This window comes from Palaemon carinicauda, chromosome 39 (genome assembly GCF_036898095.1).
Source record: "Palaemon carinicauda isolate YSFRI2023 chromosome 39, ASM3689809v2, whole genome shotgun sequence".
Lineage (NCBI taxonomy): Eukaryota > Metazoa > Arthropoda > Malacostraca > Decapoda > Palaemonidae > Palaemon > Palaemon carinicauda.
Window position 1 is genome coordinate 59671211 of NC_090763.1, and position 17500 is coordinate 59688710.

The following is a 17500-nucleotide window of genomic DNA, read 5'->3' on the forward strand; positions in this document are numbered from 1 at the left end:
AGTTCGATTGAATGAATGAATGAGTTACCCAACGTCATAGTTAGCACGGGTTGAATTCAGACAATTTATTTGTCTTTTGAATATCCAAATTATTAGTTTTATCACTTCGTCCCAGAAGTAAAGTTAATTGCTGATTGAAAAGATGAATAATTACCTTATAATCACTATTTGTTTAACTTGATTAAATTGGGTCACTTCCAAATATATCCCCTATATAATAAAGAGCAAGTGTCTGTAGATATATATATATATATATATATATATATATATATATATATATATATATATATTATATATATGTATGTGTGTGTGGGCATATATACATATATATATATATATATATATATATATATATATATATATATATATGTATGTATATATATATATATATATATATATATATATATATATATATATATATATATGTATATATATATATATATATATATATATATATATATATATATATATGTATGTTTATTCTTATTACACTGAGCTCTTCCCGTCCCACGGGTTGGAAGAGAGGGAGTATTCATACCCTGGTGAATGGGGGTGCGTGTGTGTTCACATCTCTCTAATATTAAGTCGTTATTTTAACGAGTCCCGTACATTAGTACCCCAATAAAAGATATTTATGACGAGGTTCACAGATACCGGATTAATCTCTTATAAAGTCATTTCAAACAACCCCAATTGACCTTATATGTCACAACCACGCATTGTATAGTGATAGATAAAATAAAATTGCCTCATATTTTTCGAGGTCATGTTCTAATGTTAAAATTGGGTCTATGGAAGGTAATGACATGGTGGATCCCGCTTTTCCAGACCCGTTCGTTGGTGGTCTGCTATGGTTTCAGCGTGTAGGTGATGCAACTGCCAATTTTGGTCGACAGGAATATTATTGGCCATTGGGGAAGGGCGCTTTATATCAGTGCTGATGTCAAGTCCTGTGGCCCATCTTTTTTTCCCTTTTTTGTGTAAATAATTAGTACTTATCAATAGGCAGTATGCGTATGCCTATTGCACACACACACACACACACACACACATATATATATATATATATATATATATATATATATATATATATATATATATATGTGTGTGTGTGTGTGTGTGTGTGTGTGTGTCTGTGTGTGTGTGTGTGTGTGTGTGTGTATTGTTTACCGATCATTAATACACTTATATGGTTATTAATATTTACACGTAAAATTTTCAAGGTTGTACTTTCTACGTTAATTCTAATCACACTCCCCCCCCCCCCGTATAACTCTGAGTCATTTCCGTTTTTTATTTAATAATTTTGTAGGAAAATATTGAAGCAAAGCCATTTCCAACATTTAGGCAACGTAAAACTCCCCAGGTCACTGACGATGTTAAATAGAAGATTGGAAGATGAAATCCTGTTAGGTATACATCGTTTAGTGCTTGATAAAGGTCATGGTCGCTGAGTAATTAGTGTCGATTACAACACTAATTACGAAGTTGTTAATGAATCTCGTGATTACCGCCCTTTTTTTTATGTGTGAGCCAAACAACACGCGTTGTTGTTTCAGAAAGGGTAATTCCCTTAGTGTGGCGAGCCGAGAGAAGGTTGTGAACTCAAAGGCAGTGTGAAAGCAACTGAGTTAATTTATTATAGAACACTCTCCTTTATATACAAAACCTCAAGGCAACAGGAAATTACATGTTCGAGAAACAGACAATGTTACATAGGAGAAACGCAGACATGTTTATTCTGGTTCTTTTTAGTGCGAGGGAAGAGCGAAGATACAAGCATAGTATATACAAAATGAATTATGTACGATCGTGTGACATACGGTTGGTACAATGTAATCTTAATTTTATTCTAAAATAAGTAGAATAATTAATGCCATAGATTTTAGGCTTGGTTTGTAAATGCTCTTTCATGCAAGCTCTCAATAGCATTGTTGAAAAGCTTGATATAGTATGAATATTTTTCACCTATAAACATTTTTCCCAATGGTAGTATCTTAAGAGTGGAATATAATGCAATCTCTATCAGATTCAATCAGTTAGTCATATTCTTAGCAGCTAAATTAGATATATGCGTAAAGGTTTTGTAAATGATGTACGTGAACTATTTAAGTAAACTTTAGAAAATGAAAGGATCCATCAATATAAATATTAAAATGCTTTCATGAATACTATTATAAAATGAAAATGTCTTCTCAAAATCTTTTTTGAAGTTACTAAATAATACACTCTTGTAATTGATAAATTATTTCGCTATATTTTATTTGAATCTTCACTAGATTACAAGATGTTTTTTCTATTTAAAAGCTAGCTTTACTTCTAACTAATCTGAATTTTCATGTTTTATTACATTCCAGGCCCAGGTTTATTTTAGGGTTTTTTTTTACATTGCCTCATCTCTCTCTCTCTCTCTCTCTCTCTCTCTCTCTCTCTCTCTCTCTCTCTCGTAGTAGTAGTAGTAGTAGTAGTAGTAGTAGTAGTAGTAGTAGTAGTAGTTATCTTATGTAGTGGCCTGATATCCCGTATTTTCAAGGAAATATCAGAATATACCAGTGTGAAAAATGCTATATTTTTAGTCTGAGAAACAATGCATTGCCTTTTTAATAAATACCATCACCATTTAAAGCTGGATACATATCACTTAACCTCGTGTTCACACCACATTTACCCTACCCTAGCACCCTGTGGGTTAGCTGAGCGTGGCACATTTTTCTGTTTGCTCGTACCCTCTGTGTTTCTTCCTCGGACTCGCATCGCTGGATGTACCAAAGTTTTACATGTGCAGCTGGCATGGAGTGAGTTTTTTTTTGTGTGTAGAGAAATCTCCGATTGTTTGTAATCTGTGATTTTAAAGTTTCATTTTAAATACATTTCGTTGCAATCGGTTTTTGTTTATTCTCTTTATTGCAAGTTGTGGCTCTTGTACAACCTATTTATATATTATTATTATTATTATTATTATTATTATTATTATTATTATTATTTTTATGATTTAAGTTTTCCTCAAACGGTCGGTTTTAGTAACAAAACAAGAACGGTCACTGCCTCACCATACTTTTAACTGTTGAAACATTAATGAAAATTTCTACAGTGTTAGTCGCATCAAACTCCTTCGAAGATTCATTAATAGTGCGTCGAATCTCCTTATTTAGACTGCGCCATTTATATCTTATTTTACTAGCCTTCATGTACGTCTTTCATATTGATGTGCTTCCTTACCAATGTTTCTTTATCATTGTTTATCTAGTTATCTTATTTCTTTTCCTCACTGGGCTATTTTTCCCTGGTGGAGCCCTTTGTATTATAAAATCTTGCTTTTCCAGCTAGGGTTGTAGCTTGGCTTTTAGTAATAGTAATAGTAATAATCTAGCCCATTCAAGTTCTACCTCGCATCCTTTAATATTTTTTAAATTATATTCTAATCTCCTTACACTAAACCTTGATCCTCCATTAAGAAAATATCTCTAAACATCTGATCTACAATTTTTACCAGCGCCAACCTTTTACCAACTTCTGCGCGTCTCTCCCTTGGAGGAACCTAGGTCTGTCCGCGTCTTGTCTTGTCATTTGAGTTCCTCTTACGCCACATTTACTCCGGAAACAGTTTGATCTCGACAGCTACAACCCTTGACCTTTCATTCACATTTTGTATTTACTACGCCTTACTTCCTTAGGTAATCCAGGTCTCCTTTAAATCTTTCGGTTACTCCTCGTTACCCTTCTTGCTTCATTTATTCTGACTCACTCCTCCCATCCCATCATCATTAGCCATTAATGGTCCATTGCAGAACAAAGTCCTCAGACATGTTTTTTCCACTTGCATATGTTTATGGTGTTTCTATGCCAGTCCACACCCGCAGACTTTCTTAGTTCGTCAATGAATCGTCTTCTCTTTCTTTCCCTGCTTCTTTTGCAATCTCTAGGGACCCATTATGTTATTCTTAAAGTCCCTCTATTATCTGTCATTCTTTATATGTACTATTATATATCTGTGAATCAAGTTCTTCGATTCACGTATTAACATTCCTGCTTTATTTTCCTTATTTTCATTTACCCCAAAAGCCGTCTTGCTGACAATTACTCCCAACTTTCTATTTCTCGCAACGATTTAGTATTTTCTCATTATGTTTAATATTATGAAAAGTATATCTTTGCAGGTTTTTTTTTTTTTTTTTTTTTTTTTTAATTTGCACTGGATCATCTGTAAACATAAACTATTACATACTCCATTTATGAATGATTTTCTTATCGCGCAAATTTGCACCTTAAAATATTTTCGTTTCTCTCTCTTGTCATATCACCCTCAAGAACTTTAGAATATGATGACTCCATCCGTAAGTATATTGAAAAAACCACAAAGGCACAACAATATAATTGTGATTAATATTGAATACGTGTACAGTTCTTAGACAAAACAGGCGTTAGATTTTCTACGTAATATACTGCCGGCAATGTGCAACATTAATAAACTCAGTAAAAATAGTAAAGCTATATATTGTCCGTTTGAATTTTATTCCGTATTACTGTTAGATCATTTGTTTTAGTATTGATACAAATTCGAAAGAAAGGACAGTATAGTACCTGTATTCAATAAGGATATACCTTCATTGGGTAAAAATCATAAATTATGAATAAAGTAGGTATCTGAGCTGACCCATTTGTTTAAAAAAAGAAAAACTTCATCGCCAAACATCGTCTTGGGTCTACGTATGGGCATAGGAAGAATGCCATCGGATGGCTAGGCTGTAATTTCAAAGTGACCTTTATTACGGTCGCCGTTTGTTGACTCTTCAATATTTAATTGGGAAGTTGTTGTTGCAGTCTGTATTAAGCATAATCAACTGTTCCATTTTTTTTCCTAAGAACCCAACATATGATCTCCAAGATGGGTTGGACATTTACGAAAATGTTAAGTTTTTCCTTCGTCCTTACTTCCCGAATTCTTTAATATGTCGGTAAAGAAATTTATTTGCCATGGCGTCCACCTAATTTTAATTTGGCATTGTATATTTGTTTCATTATATAATTTCTGTTTCTTTATGTAACATTGACGTGCATCTCTGCTAGTATTTATTCCCAATAAAAAACATCCCTCACTGATGCTGGATAAGAATGGAATTATGATTTGTGAATTTTGGGAACGCGAGAGAGAGAGAGAGAGAGAGAGAGAGAGAGAGAGAGAGAGAGAGAGAGAGAGAGAGAGAGATGCGTAGTCTACATTTAGAAATGTACTGGTAGGCTGAATATCAAAGCCGGTACGCAAATGAAATGTCAACAGTCACTCATGCATCTTTCAAACACCAAACACTGTATATAAAATGGAAAGAATAAAAAGAAAATAAATAACAACGACATACCATAAGATATCTTAAGAATGTCAGTTGAATATGCAATTACATATTTAAATATGTAGCGCATGGAGATGAACTCCATCTATCTAGTACTCTGTAGGTCTTGTTTCATCCTAAATACGTTTCGTATTATATGCGCTTTTCAGCTTCTACTCTTTCCACATGACCGTACCACCTCAAAATACAATGGTCCAGTCCGTTGCTTATTGTAACCTTTTAACCTTTAATGACCTAACGACACATGGATTACCGTTTCCCTGCATACTGCAGGTTTTTTACTGTATATATATATATATATATATATATATATATATATATATATATATATATATATATACATACATATATATAGATATATATATATATATATATATATATATATATAAATCATATATGTATATACATACATACATACATACATACATATATATACACATATATATATATATATATATATATATATATATATATATATATATATATATATATATATATATATATATATACACACACATATGTATATATATATATACACACACACACACACACATATATATATATATATATATATATATATATATATATATATATATATATATATATATATATATATATATATATATATATATATATTTCAATTAATCACAGACGTATACATTTTTGGCAGTAAAGAAATGAAGATTGTGTTTCAGACGTACTTTGAAGCACTCGTAATGAAGTACGGTATGCCTTAAGATATTAGTAAGGCGTGAATGGTTTGAAATGCAAATAGAATGATAGATGTCTAAATGGGGCTTAGCGGAAGTGCCATCAGAGACGGCGGAGATTATCTTCAGTTCCGGGGAGGGGGACTCCACTCTTCACGCCACTTGACCCGCTGACTTGAAAGTGAGCTATGCTCCCACCACCCCCGCTATCATCATCAGCTGCCACCTTCGACCTCTCTCTCTCTCTCTCTCTCTCTCTCTCTCTCTCTCTCTCTTTTATTTTGAAATTTTATTCGTTCTCCAGTTATGCATCTTTATTTTTTTTGTCCGTTCTTCAGCTTTGCATCTATAATTATACAATTTCTCTCTCTCTCTCTCTCTCTCTCTCTCTCTCTCTCTCTCTCTCTCTCTCTCTCTCTCTCTCTCTCTCTCTCTTATTTTGAAATTTTATCCGTTCTCCAGTTATACATTTTTATTTTTTTTGGTCCGTTCTCCAGCTTTGCATCTATTTTTATACAATTTTAGTCTCTCTCTCTCTCTCTCTCTCTCTCTCTCTCTCTCTCTCTCTCTCTCTCTCTCTCTCTCTCTCTCTCTCTCTTTTGAAATTTTATTCGTTCTATAGTTATGCATCTTTAATTTTTCTTGTAATCTGTTTTCCAGCTTTGCATCTTTTTATGCGCTTTTAGTCTCTCTCTCTCTCTCTCTCTCTCTCTCTCTCTCTCTCTCTCTCTCTCACTCTCTCTCGCTGAATGAGTGAAACATGTGTTATGCATAGTTACCGCATCTTACTGGTTGGATTTTACCTACATTTTAGGTTTACAATCCAACATCCTGTGATTTATTTTCGTGGCTCTTCCCACTCTCTTCACATTTTTTTTTTTTTTTGCAATGTTGCTAAAGTTTTTGCGTATAATAATGCAGACATAAATGTCATTATAACAGTTATGAAGTTTGTGCTTACTACACTATTTCAGATGTTTTAAGTTTTATCAAAGACGTCATTGATTATTTATACAAGTTCCCAATATTTAAGATCAAATTTATATGGACTAATAACCCAACTGCGGCACCTTTATCTCATATTTCCCAAATTACATCATATAGATATTTTATGTTACCTTTGACGTCCCTAAGTACTTGCTTTTCGTGTACCAGGTAATGGGAAATGTTGGTGTTTTGCATGCTGATGTTATACCTTTTTGTGTGTGATCATATCTTTTACTATAGTCCATTTCTTTTAGCGATGCATATTTGCACCGACTCGCGGCGGTGCCCTTTTAGCTCGGAAAAGTTTCCTGATCGCTGATTGGTTAGAATTATCTTGTCCAACCAATCAGCGATCCTGAAACTTTTCCGAGCTAAAAGGGCACCGCTGCGAGTCGGTGCAAATATGCATCGCTAAAAGAAATGGACTATAGGTGATGCGCTATAATATTTATTGATTGTATTCTTTACGTTGCCTTGAAAAATTTAGTACACCTGCATACAGTTACTCGCTGTGGAAGAATTAGTTAATACTCAAGTCAGTTAGTTTTGAGCAGTAAATGAGTTATGCTGCTCATATCTGTTGAAACTAATGTTATGATTAGCCGTGGCTGAATTTTGGATCAAATCCATCTTTCCTTATGCAATAGTGGTAACTGTTCTGAATAATTGGCCGTGATATTGATTTTAGGGTAAGCGATGGTTTGAATTTTGCTGCTCTTGTATTTAGTATCGTTTTAGTAACCATAAAACTTAGGTACTATTCACTAGGCTTAGTGCATCTGCGGCGAACTGAAACTTGATATTATGCTTCATTTATTTTATTTTCTACCTTTGCTGGTTTTTCTTCCTATTTTGACGTAAGCAAGATCATGATTAAAGATAATGTAAAAAAATAAATGAGCTTACCTTTTCCGTTTTTTTTTTTTTTTTTTTTTTTTTTTTTTTTGCTGTAGTCTGATTTTTTCGTAGCTTAGTTTCAGCATGTGAGCTTTTGCGTAAGCTCATTTCTTGTATGCATATCTCCTCTTCAGCTTTATTCTTACAGACAATTTATATCTGAGCTTAGTTCCAGTGGGCTTTGTTATAGTCGGCTAGTCTTCTTTTAGCTTTATTTCAGTTGGATAATTTTCGTAATATTTAGTTTCCTTTAGCCCCTTTTTCTATAATTCTTTCTTCAAGATCCACTTGTTAAGAGTACTCTACTTTACTTACTGAATATTAATACTTATGAGAAATTTACTTTCTAGGACAGATACCTTCGTATTGTTGAATGCCTAATATATCCTTAATAGTAATGATCTTTTAATCAGACCCATTGATTATATTGTCTGGTCGACAGCGCTCTCGTCTTACACTTTAAAGGTCTTTATTGTTATGATAGAAACTAATTATAAAGTTTGAAGTTGCAGCGATACCTTCTATTGAAACGTTATTATAGTAATCAATGTGTCAGTTTTTTTTAATCATCTATAGTGTTATTTTTCCTCGTTCTATTATTCATCAATTTGTCTAGCGATTTTCCTTATCTGCATGTTCTAAAGGGATGTATGAATATTACGATTGTTGATGGTAAATTTTGCGATATTCACTGGAAATGACATATGGTTTTTCCATTCGGATATTATTGGTGCTCTCCGTTTGATGGTTTTGTAAACAGGTTTCCACGTAAAAGCCCAGTGATATTGGTATTGTATTAAGTTTTCATATCCGTTCTGTATTGCAATTTAAAAGGCTTTGTGTCCCATTGGTATTCTTGTTTTGTAGATTATGTATTTTGATTGCATTTTTGGGATTGTATAATTTTGTTTTACTTAGAATTTCCCGAACTATGGTTTTAAGCGTCATGTTATGTCATGTTTGCGGTTTTTTGTTCCTTTGTTTTCATGTATGGTGAATTTTATTTTTTTATTTTCATATATGCCAGATATTTGCTTTTCCTGAAAGGCGTATTAAGGTCATTATATTATATTCATATTTAGTCACGTTAAATGGCATAACAATGGAATTTACCTATTCTGGAATACGGTAGATTAACTAAACAGAATACTAACAAACAGACTATGTTGTCGTAAACCGAAACCCTTGTTATTAGTAACATGATAGCAAATACTGTTATCCTTTATTATTATTATTATTATTATTATTATTATTATTATTATTATTATTATTATTATTATTTTATTTATTATTATTATTATTATTATTATTATTATTATTATTATTAATTTTGTTATTATTATTATTATTATTATTATTATTATTATTATTATTATTATTATTATTATTATTATTGCAACAGGTAGTGTAGTATTTACAAAAAAATGGTATAGAAATTGAGCTTATTGTGTCGCAAGTGACCTAACCCTATGTTGGTATGAAACCTAAGCTAGAGGAAACTGGCGTCAGACTTACATTTCTGCTGTAGATAGTCACGTGATATTGTTAAAATTAAAGTCGTTCTTAGATACGTGTTTATTGTGGTCACAAGTTGAAAGGAACTATGCACTCTCAGTGGTAACAGCAAAAGACTATTTTGTAACAGTTAAGAGTCAATTTTTAGTTTTAAGAACCTATGAAATTATACCATTACGAGAAATCTTGTAACTTCTGTGTTTATATATATATATATATATATATATATATATATATATATATATATATATATATATATATATATATATATATATATATACATATGTAAACAGAAGTTATGAAATTGTAACATTTCGAGAAATCTTGTAACTTGTGTTTATATATATATATATATATATATATATATATATATATATATATATATATATATATATATATATATATATATATATATATATATATATATATATATATTATATATATATATATATATATATATATATATATATATATATATATTATATATACATATATACATACTTATTATCATTATTATCATTATTATTATTATTAATTTCTAAGCTACAACCCTAGTTGGAAAAGCAGGATGCTATAAGCCCAGGGGCCCCAACAGGGAAAATAGCCCAGTGAGGAAAGGAAACAGGGAAAAATTATGTATTTTAAGAACAGTAACAACATTAAAATAAATATTTCCTATATAAATTATAAATACTTTAACAAAATAAGAGGAAGAGAAATTAGATAGAATAGTGTGTCCGAGTGTACCCTCAAGCAAGAGAACTCCAACCTAAGATAGTGAAGACCATGGTACAGAAGCTATGGCACCACCAAAGACCAAAGAACAGTGGTTTGATTTTGAAGTGTCCTTCTCCTAGAAGAGTTGCTGGGCTATAGCTAAAGAGTCTCTTCTGCCCTTAACAAGAGGAAAGTAGCTACTGAACAATTACAGTGCAGTAACCCCTTTTGTGAAGAAGAATATTTGGTAATCTCAGTGATGTCAGGTGTATGAGGACAAAGGAGAATCTGTAAAGAATAGGCCAGATTATTCGGTGTATATGTAGGAAAGGGGAAAGAACCGTAACCAAAGAAAAGGATCCAACGTTGTACTGTCTGGCCAGTCAAAGGACCCAATAACTCTCTAGTGGTAGTATCTCAACGGGTGGCTGGAGCGCTGGCCAACCTACTACCTGTATATATTATATATTTCCTTATTTCATCTGTTTAATTAATCATTTTAGAATAGGGGGTTTAATTAAAGCGTAGGTTATTAACGCACTTTGGTTACTTGCATGTCCCTAATCATAAACATTTATATAATGTTCAACTCGAGACAGCCTGGATTTTAGGAGATTTAAAACGCGTAATTGTGGTTGAGTAACATTAAATCTTACAGCCTTTACGCTCAAGATATTTTAAGTTAGGGATAGTGGAAAAGAAAGAACAATAGTTCTCCCACATATGTATATTTTACGGACAAGGTTTAACAATGAGCCAGGTGCAATTAAGGGAATATGTTTAATGGCATGTAGGTGAGGTATAAGGGCCGGGGAGTAATAGGGCTTTTGAGGGGGGGGGGGGGGGAATTCCCCTATCATTTGAGAGGATGAATTAAGGAATTTTCCTTGTTTTTTTTTTTTTTGTTTTACTTGCGGCTTTTGAAATGCCACTATTCTATCTTATTTCTCTTCCTCTTGTTTTGTTTAAAATTTTTATAGTTTACAGTATTTAAGAAATTTCCAATTTACTGCTGTTACTGTTCTTTAAATATTTTATTTTTCCTTGTATCCTTTCCACACTGGGCTGATAATAATAATAATAATAATAATAATAATAATAATAATAATAATAATAATAATAATAATAATAATAATAATAATAATAATAATCATGATAATCATAATCATAATAGTAATAGAATGTATTCTCATCTGTCGTCGTCGCAGTTATTGCAATTGATGACTAATTTTTTCAACTTTGATTTTAACATTTTAATTCTGTTATGTTTTATTTACTTTTATATTTTTCATGCAATGCTTTTATGAGACCAGTATCTTCAACTGAGTTATAGTTGAAACTTGACCATTTGTAGAGCGAATTTTGGGTTTTATTCCTTATCTTTCTATACGTAAGGACTGCAAATTCTTTATTACATATGTTCCATGATAATATTTATGACAATCGTAATGTTTAACACTAAGGTTATTACTAAGATTATTAACCCTTTGGGCTGAAGAAGGGGTCGTTGGCAGAAGGGTAGAGCCTTGTATTTTTCTGCCAGTCTTTAATGATGAGACTACGAGGCCCAAACTCTTTTCTGTATTTGCTGCAGTCCATAGAACTCGATTATATCTAGATTCATTTCATGAATCTTACAAGTGCGAAGTGTGTGCACGCACACACACACACACACACACATATATATATATATATATATATATATATATATATATATATATATATATATAATATATATACATATATATATATGTATGTATATATATATATATATATATACATATATATATATGTATATATATATATATATATATATATATATATATATATATATATATATATATGTTATATGTGTGTACTGTATGTATACACATATATATTTGATAAAATTAATAAATACAACAAATGATTGCTTTTAAACTAGGATGGTTATTGCTAAATTATTCGTTGTTAAGTATTTTATTATCGTGGTTTTTAAATCTTCAAGATACTTTTTTTTTTTTTTTTTTGTCAGTGTATAATGCGTTGTTCAGGATGAATTTTATAGACATTTGACTGTAGAGATTCTAACGCAGAAAATGAGGGAATTACTGCTAGGAGATATCCATTAATTGTGTGATCTTAGTAAAGTTAATCTCTCTCTCTCTCTCTCTCTCTCTCTCTCTCTCTCTCTCTCTCTCTCTCTCTCTCTCTCTCTCTCCAAAGGGATTGGTAAGGGGTGTTTTCAGTTATATTAACTGTATCCATTTTCACTGAGGTTTATTTTTCATATATTGCTTTCTAGTTTGTGTGTGTGGGGGGGTGTATGAGAGAGAGAGAGAGAGAGAGAGAGAGAGAGAGAGAGAGAGAGAGAGAGAGAGAGAGAGATGGAAGGGAACAATAATAAATTGGGTTATGCTGATGGGCTATAGCACTCGCGTATGTTGCAGGTATTGGGAGGCTGAGCAATAACTGATCTAAATGAAGAAAGAAAAGATTATGATACGAGTGACATTCTTAGCGATGCTTGCTGGCAAGGATCGAGATAGAAACAGTTCATTGACTTCATATATCTCTCAAGCAGTAATCCTTTTATCAATAAATACCCTACCTATCAACCTGGTAAACAGTGTATGATATATAGGCTATACAGTACTACGTTGTTGAAATCAGGGTACAAGTTTAGGAAAAATTAAATACACATGAATGTAACTATTTAGGATTTTGTAATTTTGTTTTTGTCGTCATCACCGGAATGAATGAAGATACAAAAAATAGAATATTCTGATACAAGATAAATTTGTGCAATTAGGAGTGAATGACTTTGTTTAAAAGGATATTTGATGCGTTGCAGTTGAGCTTTTTCTTGGTATGATATATGTGTATGATATGTATGTACGTATGCATATTTCCTATATAAACTATAAGAACTTTAACAAAACAAGAGGAATAGAAATGAGAAAGAATAGTGTGCCCGAGTGTACCCGCAAGCAAGAGAACTCTAATCCAAGCCAGTGGAAGACCATGGTACAGAGGCTATGGCACTTCCCAAGACAAGAGAACAATGGTTTGATTTTGGAGTGTCTTTCTCTTAGAAGAGCTGCTTACCATAGCTAAAGAGTCTCTTCTACCCTTACCAAGAGGAAAGTAGCCATTGAATAATTACAGTGCAGTAGTTAACCCCTTGAGAGAAGAAAATTTGTTTGTTAATCTCAATGTTGTCAGGTATATGAGTACAGAGAAGTATATAGAAAGAATATGCCTGAGCATTCGGTGTATATGTATGTATGTATGTGTATATATATATTGTATATATATATATACATACTGTATATATATATATATATATATATATATATATATATATATATATATATATATATATATATATTATATATATATAGTAATGCATATACTTACATAGTGGTATGCAAGACGACACCGTATCCATACACACATAAACAGCAAAAAGAGGATTTTTTACCTTTTTGTGACCTTTGCTTTGATCCTATTGTATAGTACAGGATAGGCAATTTAATTCTGCACATTTTAGCACTAGTTTCATTTAAATTATTCAAAAATAGGTGTGTATATGTGTAAACAAATATTTTGTTCACCTAGATGGTGGCTGCAGAGGAAAATACTTAGTGCGTGAGTATGTATATATATATATATATATATATATATATATATATATATATATATATATATATATATATATATATATATATATATATATATGCATACCTAAAATGTGCGTGTATGTGTATGCATGTGCATTTAGTGATGAGGCAGACGACACCCAACATGAGATAGCAGCTGTACACGACTCTCATCCTTTCTGTCACAGGAAATACCAGACACCGATTGCTCGCATATTTAGACAATCAAAAAAATGAACCTTGGTATTTTCCTTATTCTTGTTGTCATGATTTGTGATTGGGTCGTCAATTAAAGCTTAAGGTCTTCCAGAACTATCATTTAAGCAGATGGTGTTTTAATATTAATGGATAACTAACTCTTTGACTATGATTACTGTTGCACTGTATATTAACCTGGATATGTTCACTTTTGCTATTAAGCTTATTTTTGTTTATGCTACACAGTATTGTATTAATTGTTTGCATTTGTATTTTTTAGTACGTTCTAAGACATACATATATACATACATATGCGTAATATTTGCAATCCCCATTTAGTATATTAAAAACTGCATTGAAATTTTAAAAGGTTAATGTTCTTCCATTTACAGATTTAAAAAAATGATAGGTTCTATTTTATGATAGCAAGTGAAAAGGGATTTTTAAAGTTTCGTTACCCAGAGGATTATCGTGGTGACTATTATTCATGGAAAAAGTTAGATATTGTGGTGTCTGGCATTTACTAAAATTTAAAAGAATATCTTGCGGGTAACTTAAAGGAAGTCTGAAAACCCCTTTGAACTCAACAAAGGCCAATGAAAAGAACATGATATCTCACAGAATGCCAAAACTTCACCGGTGGTTAGTAGGTGTATCGTTGTAGTACGGCGAAGAACAAAATTAATGACAGGATGTTTGGGTAATTAACGAGATAAGTCGGACGATGAGTACCTACTGCGAGAGGGTGCTGGGCCAGAATGCCCTAAACAGGCTACCAAATTCCCCTAAGAAGATCCAGGCAAAAACAATGGTGCCCTTGAATACCAGATCACCAGCGGCGTCCCTGCTTAAACTCGTCACGGTCGAGTTTTGCGATGTAAGTAGCCGTATGATTCTTCATTTTGTAAGATTTGAACAGTTAATTACTTTTGTCTTGGTCATAATGGATTGTTTTTGTCTTTCTTAAAGTTGGATGAAGTGAGATGAGTGAAGTAATTTTATAAATAGTTTTTGTTTGTACTGCATTGTGTGCTTTATTGTTTGTTTGCATTTTTATGACATCGTTGACAAGTTGTTGGTGTTATGGAATTGAAGGTAAGTTTTATTTTAAGAATAATTTAATATTCGTGGGTCTGTTCGTATTTCATACTCAGGCAGAGGTAGAAGTACAGTTCCACTTTTATGCTTTCATTAATATTGTATAGTGTTCTCTAGTGACCTACAACAATAAACCCTATTAATCGTTTCAGTCATACTCATAAGTACCAGTTTCTCATCAAATTTTTTTTCTCTCTCTCTCTCTCTCTCTCTCTCTCTCTCTCTCTCTCTCTCTCTCTTCTATAAATGGGGCTTTGATAGCATACCATACATGTTGCTACTAAATAATAAATGAATTTTGTTCTTTTTGTGTATTCTTGTGGTCTGGAATATATGTACCTCTTACTTCTTCCCTGTTACCCCTAAGGTTTAGAATCGAGACATATTTTAATATTCATACAATCTTCATATGATGGGGTCTAATCTTCCATACATCACATATGGGTCACATATGTGTCTTAGCCCTAGCTCCTAATACCTGAGTATCATGCTTATTTTAAGTTGCTATCCCTCAGCATGTGGGATTTGGAAAACCATGTAAATTTTATGATCTCTCCAGCAGGTCTGAAATCCCCTACCCAAAATAATTCATGCGCCTTATCCTTAGTTACAGGCGTCTAGAATTTAATTTATAATTCATTTGACCTACCCACTGACCATATCCTAGGGTCCAAGATAACATATAAGATTTGTGCATTTTCCATTTCCGTCATGGCTGGAATTCAGTACGTTTTTCATATGCATTCCCCTAAACCCATTTGATCTAGAATTTCATGCAAACTTCAGGCTCCTTTTCCATAGCCCTACGGGAGTGCAAATTACATGCATCTTTTACTGTTTGTACCTTCCCCTAAGTTGACCCTAGACGGGAAGTACCGTCAGTGCACCGCAAGTGGTGCAAGTAGCCGTTATCCAAAGGTACAGGTCCTACCCTTTTCGGCCTTCTACGGTATCTTCCTTCCCTGATCTATCGTTCTGTCCAGCCTCTTAACTTTTAATTTTTACTAAAACTGCTGGATTTTCTGTTTATGTAGCAGATGGGTGCTGATTGGCCTATAATACCCCATTGAAGGTTGGCCTTCTGCCCAAATACATAAATCCAAATTTTGTTTTCTATATACTTCTTGTTCTTTACCTAAGGTTAGCCCGTGGTGTTTGGAGCCATATACAGTATAACCTCAACATACTCCATAGAGTCTGGAAATCCATGCGCCCTTAATTTTGTTTGTTCTATAAGTAGCCCATAGATTCTGGAATTCCAGACATTTTGCGTGTTCGTTTGCTTTACCTGGAATTCTATATACGTAATAATGTATGCACATCATTACGTTTTTTGAGTTATCAGTTATTGTTTTTATTTACTTCTGTCGGAGTTTTTAGATTACATGTTACTCGTTTGATTCCCAATCCTTTAACGGTCTTGCTTAATGACAATATTGAACGTAAATGAATATTTCTTATCGATGCCATTTCGTTTTACATCAAAGTAAATATTTTTCTTAGAATGGTAAGTAAGTAAATTTTGAATACTAAAAGTCAGAACTTTGCATTTGTGTACTATTTTGTAATAATTTATATATTTTGTAAATTTTAGCAATAATAGGTCACTTACTTTTATTCAGTTAATGAAAATCCCTGAAAGGGATCACTATTGGGTGAGACGTATTACTATTTTAATTATTATTATTAATTTTGTATATCTTAAAGAATATTGAATATTTGTCCTTGCCGTAGACTTATGAAATTTTCGAAAATTTTATGTTTGGTTTCCTTTTAGTCCACTTTTTTTTGTATCCATAAATTAAAATCATGCATGTCTTATTAGAGTGAGAGAGAGGTTAACATTTTGTTTTATGCGGAGGATACATATCCTCTATGCGTGTGTATGTGTGTTATATATATCAATATATGTATATGTGTATATACAGTATATATATATATATATATATATATAGTATATATATATATATATATATATATAGTATATCAGGTAGTATGTTGGCCAGGGTATCAGCCACCCGTTGTGATACCACCGCTAGAGGTATGACGTCCTTTGACTGGCCAGACAGTATTACATTTGATAACCCTCTATGGTTACGGCTCATTTTTCCTGTGCCTTCACATACACCGAATAGTCTGGCCTATTCTTTCCACATTCCCTCTGTCCTCATACACCTGACAACACTGAGGTTACCAAACCATTCTTCCTCGCTCAAGGGGTTAATTACTGCAATTTAATTGTTCAATGCTACTTTCCTCTTGGTAAGGGTAGAAGAGACTCTTCAGCTCCAAAACCAAACCATTGTTCTCTTTTCTTGGGTAGTGCTATAGCCTCTCTACCATGGTCTTCCACTATCTTGGGTTAGAGGTCTCTTGCTTGAGGGTACTC

General features: G+C 32.4%; 1 protein-coding gene across 6 annotated transcripts in view; it reads left to right on the forward strand.

The window, feature by feature from the left end:
• Window positions 1–17500, forward strand: part of LOC137631213 (EGFR adapter protein-like) — a 1066467-nt gene that overhangs the window by 443234 nt on the left and 605733 nt on the right. The window contains exon 2 of one of the 6 annotated variants that reach the window (XM_068362964.1): window positions 14406–14890. The exons of the other annotated variants lie outside the window; for them this stretch is intronic. Coding sequence (XP_068219065.1) covers window positions 14738–14890 — 153 coding nt within the window. The 5' untranslated portion in view covers window positions 14406–14737. The remainder of the gene's footprint in view (window positions 1–14405; window positions 14891–17500) is intronic. 6 annotated transcript variants of the gene reach the window in all.